Genomic DNA, 12,459 nt, shown 5'->3' with positions numbered 1-12,459 from the left:
GAAAAAATGATGCACTTGGGTCCAAATGTTTCCCAAATAACTTGTCTTTTCAGACATACATTACAACATAGATAGGGACAGGCAGACAGGTCAAAATGTTAACAACTCTAGTATGCAGTTTGCACAGAATTTCTTCTGAAAATCCTGTATCTCACTGAAGGTCATGATGTGGGGACCCCCAATTGGAACATTACAGGGAAAGCAGAAATGCAACATCATCCCCACCCTTCTGTGTAAGAAGCATATCATCTCTCAGTGTTATACTGTTTTATTGGTTTTACTGTTTAAATGATTAATTATTGTATTCTGTTTTATTTGTATCATGGTTTTACCATGTCTTGTTAGCCGCCCTGAGCCTGCCTAGGTGGGGAGGGCGGGGTATAAATAAAAGTTTATTATTATTATTATTATCAGTGGGGCCAGAGAATTTGTTTCTCTGAATGAAGGTCACTCCTACTTAGTTCTGGGAGTGGGGGGCACTTGACATTTTCCTCTGCACTAACTATACCAGGAATATCAGATAAGGGCAATCAGGGTTTGCTTCTTGCCCTTACTGAAGCAGTGATTGATTTTACTTTGCATAAATCAAAGCTAAAAAGGTCAAGAATACAGTCTCATTGTTACAGCTTGTTTTCAAGCATAGTTAATGTCTACTTTTAGGAAATGACTACAAGAAAAAGGGTAAGAACATGTTCCCATCTGACTTCAGAAAGGAAAGGAAACTGCATTAAAGATAATTAACTATACAAAAAATTAGGACACAGCGTTAAGACAAATTTTCTAGGACTGCATATTGTTTCTAAACCTAATCATCCAATTTGTCAGTCTTCCCTTAAAAGCACAGCTGGAAGGAATATTGGTATAGCCCCCAAATCCTCTTTTCACTACTGATTTCAGGATTCAAAAAGTGTGAGCCTGGGCAAGCCAAACTTGCCTCACTTGTCCACCCTGCCCCCCCTCAAAAAAATCCAAAGTACCATCACTTTCTTGCTGTGCCATTTTAAGCCACAGTTTAATTGCATGGCATATACATTACCAGCATACCCAAAATGGCAGATGTTAGAAAACAGCAGCACTGTAATACCACTAGGGGTTCTGAAGAGTTTAACTTCAGCTGTCCAAATAAAATACCCAAAAGCATTCCAAAAGAAACTTAGGCCCTACAAGAAAACGTCATCTTTATACAGAAAACGTTCTAACACTTAAAATAGAAAATACCTTATTACATTGCAGCTATGAGATAATCTAACAATACATGAAGTAACATTACTAATAAAGAACAGAGGGAGAAAAAACCTTCCTTCCCGCTCTTTGCATAAGCTGCATTTAATCTTCAAGTGATGCTTCCTATGAGCAAAGGCAATAAAAACATGGAATGAGATGCTTTTTAACAAAAACTGGAGCATTAGGAGAAAGGCAAAATTATCAGTAGCGTTTACAATGATCCTTCCACTTACTGTTTCTTTGCATCTTCAAATTTGTGTAGCTTTTTCCGTAGACCTCCAGATTTAAAACCTTGACAGTGGGCTGCCGAAGCTCCTATTGTTACAATATCATAATTCTGATCTAAATGGAACAAGAGGAGAAAAAAAGAGAAGGTATTAAAGAAGAATGCTTGTAATTATGACTAATAAAAGCAACAGAAATATAATTTCTGATCTGATATAGATATACTAAGCCCACACTAATGCTTCTTGTGGCCAGAAGCATGAGAGGGTAGGTAGAGAGGAAGCAAACCTGGTATAGATACCAGGACTGCCTGCACAACTGGCTATACTGCCAGGATCATCTATGAATCTTATAACCACTTAACAAATGCTAAGAACTCTTTTAAATCAACTACAAATCCAGCTATAAGACAACAGTGTTAAATTCTGAAATCCATGCTTTCCTATTGCAGAAGACCTGTAAAGTGATTACATCTGACATTGTAACAGTATTCAACCGTGTGCCGATTCTCACATTACATGATCTATACATGGAAGGGCTATTAGAATCACAGAATCATAGAGTTGGAAGGGGCTATATAGACCATCTAGTCCAACCCCCTGCTCCATGGAAATGCAGTCATAAGATACAAAAGCCACTCACTGCACAAATGTCCAATTGCATGGACATACTTTCATCAGCAATGTCCATTAACCAGGGGAAAAAAACCAGGAATATGAACATTAATGAGTCTAAAGATCCTTTACCTAATTCAAACAAGAAGCATATATTGATACTACATAAGTAAATCAACAACTAGGGACTTGGACTATTAACCATGTCCACAGTTGTTGATCAATTTTTATGACGTTAACATACTTGATGTTTGAATTGTGTTAAAGATCTTTATAACAGCGAAGTTGGGGTGTGTGGCAGTAAGTGTGCTCAGAGCCCGGTTCTGAGCATGCCCATTGCCTTTCGGACTTCACCGAGGGTTCCCAATGCTTGGGAAGTCTGGGCGAAGTGGGGGCCTGGCAGTGATATCATTGGTGACGTCATCAGGGTGCACGCGAGTTTACCACTTGGAAGGGTGGAGGCGCAAGGTTTGGCCTGGGGCGCAAGAACCCCTAGTGACGGGCCTGCATACAGGAAATAAGCATTTAAGATCATTTTCAGATAGGTTATTTAATCCATTTTTGTATCTAATGGAGTTTTTTGCATTTCAGACAGACAAGTTCTTTAAATTGTCGCCAGTTCTGATAGTGGGGGGGGGTTTAGATTTCAGACATCTAAAAAGGCAAGTGTTATTCTCCCTTTTTTATTAAAATGCTTTCCACTTTTCTTCAGGTTTTGTTGTGTGGTTGCATTGCTGAGTTGTGGAAGATAATATACTGGCTGTTTTTAGCACTCAGTAATGAGCCACTTAATTTTTCCTGCCCACTTATATGCTTTATTATATTTTTTAAAACTCATACTGTTTTTTGCTAAAATATCAACCTATTGCAAAACTGAGATGGAAGAACAAATAATAGACCATATACCTGATCCTGCATCATCCTGGACTCTCATTCGTTGTATATGTAAATTAGTGGGCACAAATTCTAGCTTTTTGTCAGCTTTCAAGCTGCTCGCTTTAAAGGATGGACCTAAGGAAATGGTATGGAGAGACCAAAACACAAGTTTAGTCTACAGAAGTACACCTACTAAGGAAGAGAAGGATAACACCATAAGACCCCCATGAACTGTTATGTTTCCCAGAAGCTACCACTTTAAAAATTGAGTCAGGATTTAGAGTTGACACCCAAGGCAGCCTGTTTAGAAGTCCTGTTGCCACCATATATGCCAAGCTAAATGATGGGAGGTCCATGAACAGAGTTCCCAAGGCTTTTTTTTTTTGGGGGGGGGGGGGAGTCAATCATCAGGTGCTCGCTCTGTGTGTGTGTGTGTGTTCATGCAGAACCCATGTACACAGCTTCCCAATAAGATTTAAAGGAGTCCTGTTTTCCCTCCTTTCCCCACCAATATTTGCAGGCAATATAGTGGTATATTAGAGGAAGGAAAGGTCTGTATCCACCTCCCCTCCCTCAACCCTTCCCCTAGTAACTTGCATTGGAGCAGAGGGAATACTAGACAGAGAAGAACCCAACATACCCAATACTGGTCTATGAAAAAGAAAATGATAACAGAGGTTATTAGAAATAATCATAAAACTTGGACAAAGCATATAATTCTGTATTCTAGAAAACAGATACTGGTTACCTTTGTACTGATGCAGATTTGTGAGGTTTTCCTGGTAAGTTAGAATAATTGTTTGGTACTGCGTAACTATTTGCCGACGAAGACTTTCCCAACAAGGAGACAGCTCTCCAAGCTCTTCAAGCTCACAAACCCTACAAAAAAAAATCCCAACAATGAACCCTCAACTAAGCATAATTATGTAGCTAATGAAAGATAGAGTATTCTTCCAACAATATAAGAGTTGTCTTATTTATGCAGAGATTAAGACTCCAAGACCTGGAATAGTTTCCTGCTGACAAGTCAGCAAAAAACCTGAATTTCTATTAGCCACGACAATAATAGCTATATAATGAAAAAGCTGCATATTGTGCCTTTGGCAGAGTGGCGAAGACAAAGGTTCTTGTTTGAGTAGGTGATGGGTTGGCTTAATAATCCATGAGCACGCTGACCTTCACTTTGTATTCTTTTTATATTAGATTATATTTTTATGACCCATGTTCCAAACACATGAATTCTCTCTGATCTGATTTCATTCTCCCACCTTGCCCCCCCGGGTACCAACAACATTTAAGAAGTTTTTGTCAGCCCTGCCTGAGAGTTGGAAGCTCATGGACTGGGAGAAGGGCACATATGTTGAAAACCAGAGCACTAAGACATCCAACTTTCCAGTCCCCCACCTTGCCCCCCCCCGGGTACCAACAACATTTAAGAAGTTTTTGTCGGCCCTGCCTGAGAGTTGGAAGCTCATGGACTGAAAGAAGGGCACATATGTTGAAAACCAGAGCACTAAGACATCCAACTTTCCAGTCAATAAACAGAGTTGACAATTTTGCTTTCAGAAAGCTCCTGTGTCTTTTAACAGTATTGTGTTTGGCAGAATTCACCAGGCACAATTTTTCCTAGCATGCAAATACAGTTATAGGAAAAGCCCAAATATAATTCCCTCCCCCCTTTCTCCATGTTTAGAAATAGGGAGCATTTATTTTCATGCTTCTGCAGTAACTGTCATGAAACATTCTGTATAATAAAAATTCTGTGTTATATACATTGCAGTTTCAAGGTCCCTGTTAAGAGCTAAACTGTATGAACCCCAAGCTGATCATGAAGAGCACAAGATCAGATGCAGGGACACATGAGCTGATGGTAACATCAGAGCTTGTAGAATACACAGTGGTGCAGACCATGGATCAGTAGCACAGAATGCTTCAGTTTGCTTCAGCAACAAGCCAATGACTCCCATTAAAACTGGTCCACGGTAAAAAAAAACTTTTATGCTGGCAGTACAAAGCCTGTATGATTTGCATGCCATCAAAAGATCCTTCTAGCCACTGCAAAATCAGCTGCATCAGTACAAGTATGTAAGTGCTGATATTTTGTTGTATAGAGTACAACAGGATAATAGTCAACACTCCCCCCAGATAGACTGACAGCCTAACTTGTCTTGCAGAAAGAAGATCCGGTAACAGCCACTTCAATGTAAGTTACTTTCAGCACCATCGTGAGACAGCAAACTTTAAAACCGACTGGAAAGCAAGCTTTACTGCACTCCAGTGACCAGGTTGCAAACAGCATTCTGTTACACTGAGGTTGACTGGGGCAAAAGCTGTGGCGGGTGGGGGGGGGGGGAAGAGAGAGTAAAAATAAAGGCTAGGGCAGCTGATCGCAGCCTGCCAGCTGAAAGCAATAAGTTTTAAATGTATTGTTCTAAAAATGACAGATGCTTGGTGGAGTGAAAGCGGGAGTCATTGGCTCGTTGTCAAGACTTGGCAAAGATCACTTCTCACTTTGTGTGGCTTCCTCAAGCTCTGCTAAAGCTTATCTTCTCCAGCCTCCTTCCAAAATACTGAATCATTTTTTTCCACTCAAAAGCAGCTTTCTTTTGTTCCTCTTTTGTGCGTATGGTGCATATAAGCTCTGTAAAGTCTTTTGTGCAGAGAAGATTGCTTGTTATATTTTAATTGCACTAGCATTCCCAGTTATATTAGTATATAGGACAAATTCATAAACCGGGAATTCCCAATCTTGCAGCATCTTTCAGCAATTTTGGAGTTCCGAGTAAGGGAAGTGGGTGCCATCACAAGATGGCTGCCTTGAAAAAGGAGAAGTGTGGAAAGGGTTGAGAATGAGACACCAGGAAACACATTAGCAGGCAATTGGGCACCCTGTTGGGGAGCACTGAAACCATAAGTAAGGATTGCTGTCAATTTTTAGTGTCCCAGAACTGGTTTTGCTAACAACCCTGAAGAGTTAAGGACTGCATTAGACAACACTTCCTTTTCATTCTTCTCTCTACAGAGATAGATGTTGAGTTCTTCTGCTTCATCCACTGGCCGTGCCTGTCCCACTGGACACCCAGGCATGACTGTAAATGACTAGGGACTATGTGAGAAAAATCCAATGCATACATGCCGAAACTGAGCATACAGTTCCTAGATTGTATGAATAAATTCTATTGTGCTCTTCTGATTTGTGTGCATTGGATTTTCTGTCCACATTAGGCACATCTGATAGCAGGGCAAGAAGATGAAATCTTGTTCCCACTACAGATAAAAGTCCTTGATGTTAAGTCCTTAAATGTTTTCAATTAATTACAGATTTAACATTCAAAAGCAATCTTCATATGGAATTCAACTTGAAAGTCCACCGTAAGATGGGATTTTATGTACACCTGACAGCTAGCCTTTGGACTGTCCTAAATCAGCCAAGATCTATGCCTCAGACACTGTGAGTGTTCTTTCAAAACAACAGGGAGTATTATCTGCCACTGGGAACTGCCTCACTTGGAAATACTGGGATCACTTTAAGTTCAATTCCAAGTGCTTGGCTCTTAAATATTAAAGCCATTTCATGATGGTTGCTAGCAAGGATACAAATTCCCCTCCAGCAACCCATAGCAATGTAAGATGGTTCCCATTAGTAGCGACTTCATCGTCCACTGATGATGCAGTCTGAGAGATATCTCACTTCAGGTATCCAAATGCCAGAAACAGGATCCTGAACATGTTTTGTCATTTGTTGATCCAAGCACAACTTTTCTAGCTATTTCAGGCAATGCTAACTTCACCTTCCCTGACGTGACCAGGCCCAGTGATTCTGCAATGCTCTGAGAAAGAACGGCACTGGAAAGACTGAGGCTCCTCTTTACTTGTTGATATTTTCAACAGCCAAGGGTGTCCCTATACTTCTGAAGCACAAAGCAGAGAATAAGAAATCTGAGCAGCAAGAACCCTCTTTATCCTCCCAACACTAAGAAAGAAGTGGAAGGGAAACTTCAGTCTCATCTAGGGAGGAAAACATGACACTACAAATACCTACAAATACCAGAGGAAAATAGGATTTTCCTTCACTAGTGGAGAAACTCACTTCAGGTACCACACTGACAGATTTTAGTAAACAGGTCAACACTAACAGCCCTGTAGAGAATGAAAATAACAATGAACACTTCATTTGATAGTCAAAAAAGCTATTAGCTTCTAGAAGAGGAAATAACCACAGTCTGCACTGAAAGAGAAGCCGCCACATTTGCTATATTGCTGCTTTATAACAACTAGTGATAGTTTTCTATGAGATTATGTGGTCCATATTCCAGCCTACTGCAGTGCTACCATATCTTTCAGGGTTTTCACTACCTTGAGTACATGGCCATCAACTACTCAAACCTTGCCAGTGTTGCTCTACCTCCTCCTTCAGCCCACTGGCAGCTGTTTGGCTTGTCTGCTATGTTCACAGCTTGTCTGTTCCTTTCTTTAAATAAATATTTCAGGAATAACTGGACTCAACTCAAAAAGAGCCAGACATATATACACAACTGGTCAAAACAAAGTAATGGAACAAGGGAAAAGTATACCCAATCCCCCTTAAGGAGCTAAGCCGAACAGGAAGAGCTATTTGGTTTGTTTACAGCAGTAATCATGACTATCTTTGAAGTCCACTACATATACTTGTGTATAGAGATGGCTCGAAATGAACCACAAAGCAAAATTTGTCACCAATTTTGCCATGTTCATGGTTTGTGAACTGAAGTTTGTGAAGGTCTACCATTATGAACCTCCAAAACTTTTAAAGCAGTTCATGGTAGTTCATGGCAGCTCATGGACAGAACAGAAAGCAGGCATTTTAAAGGGACTCTGAGTCCCTCTAGCCCCCTGATTTCTGTTCCCCACAAAAGCTGCAAAAACAGCTGAGTGGCAGGAAGGCACTTCCACTGCTCAGCTGTTTCATGCTGTCTTGTGTAGTCCCTTTAAACTTTAAAGGGACTGCACAAGACAGCCTGAAAAACAGCTGAGCATCAGGGAGCAGCTTACTCCTTGCTGCTCAGCTGTTTTTTCAGGCTTTCTGCAAACCCTGTTTAAAGGGGCTGCAATAGTTTGCAACAGGATTTGCAAGGCCACAGACCAGTTTGGTTTGTGAATAAACCTCCTAGTTTGTGATTTGGGCACAAACCAACAGGAACCACATTTTCCCAGTTTGTGCCCATCCTTACTTGTGTGTTTGTATTTTACTGAAAATACATATAATTTTCCAAACTAGTGGAAACTTACGGGTACAAATTCAATTTCCAGTGCAATTAGTATTAGTTGGCTAAATCAGTTTTTACCACAACACTAGCATGTTCCAGACTCATTTGTAGGCAAGCCCTAATCTGAAACAACCTGGTCCAACAGAACCACTGGAAAGGAGACCAACTAACATACTGAAATCTTACTGTAGAGCCCAAGTAGTCAGGTTTAACAGGTCCTAGGATGACAGAGACAGAAATCAAAGTTTCAGATACACAAAGCCATACTTATAATTCATTTCATCATCTTTTACTCTTCAACAGAGTTAAGTAACACTAGCAGATTTTGAACAGAAATGCAGGAACCATTTCTCATTAAATATTTACCTCCAACCTTTTTACAGAACTGCACATTAACAGCTGATTAATGTAACTGTAAGAGCAGCAGTTCTCTTTGCAGCTTATCCTTACCATACCAACTCAGTTCAGATATCAGGCTAGACTTCAGAACCAGGGTATGGCTAAAATGTACACAATCCAGCAATCTTACAGAAGCCAAAGCAGGTCTAGTCACTGCTTTGATAGGAGACTATCTGGAAAACCTAAATATCCTGCTTCAGTTCCATGAAGATAGAACATTTATGGAATAGTACCAATAAGTGCACTTTTAGAACATGACCCATGCCTTAAACATCCATACTTGCAGTGAAACCAAGCTTTGGGGTTGCTTATCTGCTTTTGTTCTGTTTCTATGGTGCATGGGATTCCAGAAGTAAAACAACAACAACGGTTTGTCAACTGATGCCAAACTATAATTAGTATAAACCATGACTTTTAAACACCAAAGGGCAGCAGTAGCTAATACATCAGTAACATTTCCTGCAGAGTTTGCAAGCTAACCAAGCACTCTTCATTTCAGGAATAAGCCCCTGACAGGTATAGCTGGAGATGGCACTATTTGTTTTGCTGATATTATTATCCTTGCTCACTAATGACTGATACATTCGTATCTATATGATGTACTAACCCCATGCTGTAATTGTATTCATAAACACTAACACCCATTGATTTCTGTAGACATTTAGCGTTCTGTGTGTAGTGGGATGTTCCAGGCCTGCAGGTGGAAAAGGAGCATGGGAAAACTGCTCTAATCTGGTCTCTCTGGGTAATGCTGATATGGACCAACTGAAAAGGGGAGAGTATGTGGAATGTGACCTTAATGGGAAGTAACACTGAGGCCTGAGAAAGAACTCTGTATCAATTAATTCAAATGACTTTGGCAGGTGCAGGAAAGAGGGGAGCCGTTGCTGGGGGACTGCCAATCTACTCCAGTCTGGCAACACACAGGCTTGTAAACACATGCTGATAATGGTTGCTACCGGATCTATTAATAAAGCTTCTTCTGCCTACACTCAAGCAGTCTTATGATAGTATCTGGGCAAAACCTTACACTTCAACTGTCAGTGAATTCTACTTGCTGAAAGTTACCTTAATCTAGGACAGTTAACCGAAACAGCTACAGAAAAGTTAGATTAATAGTGGTTAAGAGATTGGTCTTCTTATCCTGCTATATCAGGTGTAGCTCATATGCACATGCTGACTGGATCATTTGCATTTGTGTTGGCTATTTCCTATTTAGTCAAGAACCAATCACTTATCTAGATAATAATCACATGATTATGACAGAGCAGATTTACAAGGCTAGGTGAAATTTCTTGGTTTGCTTTTTAAACTATTACTCACTATGATGTGATTAAGCAAAGCTAGGAAACTTGACAATTGCACCATTTATTTTTACTTGCTTGTATTTCTTACTGTCTTGCATAATAAAGAAAACGATTTCTTTTCTCAATAAAAGATAAAAGTCTCTAGAAGTTTTCAGTCTGGTTTGCTGGTTAAAATTCAAATAACTGAATTCACCCCTTACTTGTTTGTATTATCAGATGTAAAGGTTGATGCCTATCCTTTAATAGCTAAGTCTTGGAGAAATCTGCTGCTAAACAGCTTCCCTAGGCAAAACCTTTCAAAATTATTTTGTCCAGATTCTTTAATTGGATGCCTAAGTAATCTCTCATTACAACAGGAACAAACTGAGTGATCCTGACAACACTACAAACACTATAGGGAAGACCCATGTCTGGTTTACAACAGGGCAGGCAGAGCCAACAGGTGAGCCCATGTCATGGCCAGTAACACTGGCTGGATATGAGCTAAGTGGCTGGCTGAGCTAAATGCTGCTGGGGGTCTCAGCTCAGCTCTGTCTGCCTCTGGTCTTCGAGGGCAGCAGCCCACTAGGACATGCCCTGGTAAATTAAAGGCCCAGTCTATCTCTGTCTGCTGCCACTTCCAATCCAGTTTGCTGGCCAGTCTAGTCAAGCCATAGTACAATTGCCGCAATGATGTCTAAAATGAGTCCTGCTACAATACATGAAGAGCCAGATGCTCTTTCTTTATGTATACTAAAAGCAATGGGAACGACAATCAGACACAGACATTGGATCTGGAACATTCCTGTTTCTCATAAAAACACATACAGTAATATGGTAATGCCATAATGCCATAGGAGACAGGAGGAAGTTCAAGAATCTAAGTCAGTCTGCAACCACTCCTCCACAACTACTTGCATACTAGATCTCAAACAATCAGTACTGATAAGCTCATATTGAAATTCCTAATGGAGGTTAATTAAGCCTTGGTACAAAATAAATCACAATACAATCTGCAGTGAAACTCAGCAGTGTGAACACAGGACAAAATTACAACCCTCAATTTTAACTAGCAAATATATTACCAGTCTCATCAAGTAAACTACTGACCTCCGTGAGATTAATTTACAAACTGCTTCCAACAGAAGCGGGAACCTGGGAAAATGTTCTCAATGATAAACGTAATAAAAACAAGAGAAGAAAAGCAATTGTAACCCATTTTATATAAAATGGCCTCTTACAACACTGAGTCAAAGACAATTCCCCTTCAGCATATTCTCCCCCTCTTCCAAAAAACTCAGCTGGGGAACAGCAGCTTTGGGGGAGGTATACGCGGGGGAGAACCAGCAGGCATGGGAGAGTGAAGTGCCCCTCCCTCCATCCCAATGATTCTTCCCTGCAAACACTCTCACCTCTTGCCCATATGTGATCTTGGAAAACGTGGGCTCTGGAAGACACTTGGCAAGAGTGAGAACAAGAGACTCTGCTGTCACACTGCAGATACGGCTGCAGAATATTTACAAAACAGTACCTTGGGCAGCTAAATTGTAACTACCATGGGGATGCAATCACTGCAAAGCTGCACTGCTTGAAACAATCTTACTTCCCCAACAATTTCTAAAGCATTACTTTAACACACATATAGCAACAGGGGATAATATATCCTTGGTGTGTTTTTTTTCTTTTTACCTGGCAGCATCTTCTTCAAGCAGCAGCTTCACAAACTGCCTGGGAATATGGAGGGACAGCACACTCTCTGCCATTTGCTCCAAGATCCTCAGATGGTTCCCATCAGTGGTAGGGAAACGATACATTCGACAAATAGCTCCTCCAAACACTATAATATTAAATCGTAATTATTTCATTCAAAATCTGGACTTGCACATTGTAATTCCTTAACACTAAAATAATTCAATTAACCAGCTGGTTCAAAAACAATAACATACAAATCCTACTATTTTAAGCCAGTGTGATATTCATGCATCCATTTGCCAACAAAAAGCAGGAGACTTAAAACATACTGAACCATAATTATGGGCACACTTTTGTGTGTGTTTGGGCAGCAATATACATGCTTGTAGTTTCCCAGTGGTTTCCTGGAACCACAATGGAGAAGCCAGATCACAGAACATGTTCTCACAGTTCAAAGCTTCTCCACATAACCTGGAAATCTATTAGATATTTCTTGAACCTTGTTGGTCCATCTATGAATGTATTGTAAGAGATTGAGTTCCAGTGAAAAATAAGCCTCCAAACTGAAGAAAGACGGATGAAACGTCTTGATATCCAGAACAGACATCTTTGGAAGAGCTTCCTTTAGCTCTATGAACTAAATACTTGAATATGAATATTTCTTTGTAATTGGAAAGTTTGTTGAACTGCTTTTGAACTGGTGGGAATATCTTTTTGAAGCATGTTTTTGTTCATTTGAAGTTCTAAGTGCAAGCCTGGTCAGAACACCACTGACCTTCACATTACATTGTTTTGTCATTTAAAATCTATCGGGTCTCAGAGTTTTTTTTATTTACACATTTGTACGCTAAGATCCTATAGTTCAGCTATCCTCCAAATAACTCAGCTTGATTGTTC

At 40.2% G+C, this 12,459-nt stretch overlaps 2 protein-coding genes across 5 annotated transcripts in view; one reads left to right on the top strand and one right to left on the bottom strand.

The window, feature by feature from the left end:
- Positions 1-12,459, bottom strand: part of INPP4A (inositol polyphosphate-4-phosphatase type I A) — a 134,789-nt gene that overhangs the window by 32,602 nt on the left and 89,728 nt on the right. For all 4 annotated transcript variants that reach the window (XM_060233855.1, XM_060233853.1, XM_060233852.1 and 1 more), the window contains 4 exons: positions 11,560-11,707; positions 3,688-3,818; positions 2,970-3,074; positions 1,458-1,566 (listed from right to left, as the gene is read on the bottom strand). In XM_060233855.1, the coding sequence (XP_060089838.1) occupies positions 1,458-1,566; positions 2,970-3,074; positions 3,688-3,818; positions 11,560-11,707 (493 nt within the window). The remainder of the gene's footprint in view (positions 1-1,457; positions 1,567-2,969; positions 3,075-3,687; positions 3,819-11,559; positions 11,708-12,459) is intronic.
- Positions 1-12,459, top strand: part of TMEM131 (transmembrane protein 131) — a 271,084-nt gene that overhangs the window by 174,766 nt on the left and 83,859 nt on the right. The window lies entirely within an intron of this gene.

This window comes from Heteronotia binoei, chromosome 3, assembly GCF_032191835.1.
Source record: "Heteronotia binoei isolate CCM8104 ecotype False Entrance Well chromosome 3, APGP_CSIRO_Hbin_v1, whole genome shotgun sequence".
NCBI lineage: Eukaryota > Metazoa > Chordata > Lepidosauria > Squamata > Gekkonidae > Heteronotia > Heteronotia binoei.
Note: the sequence above shows the minus strand (reverse complement) of the source record. Positions and strands in the feature narration are given on the sequence as shown.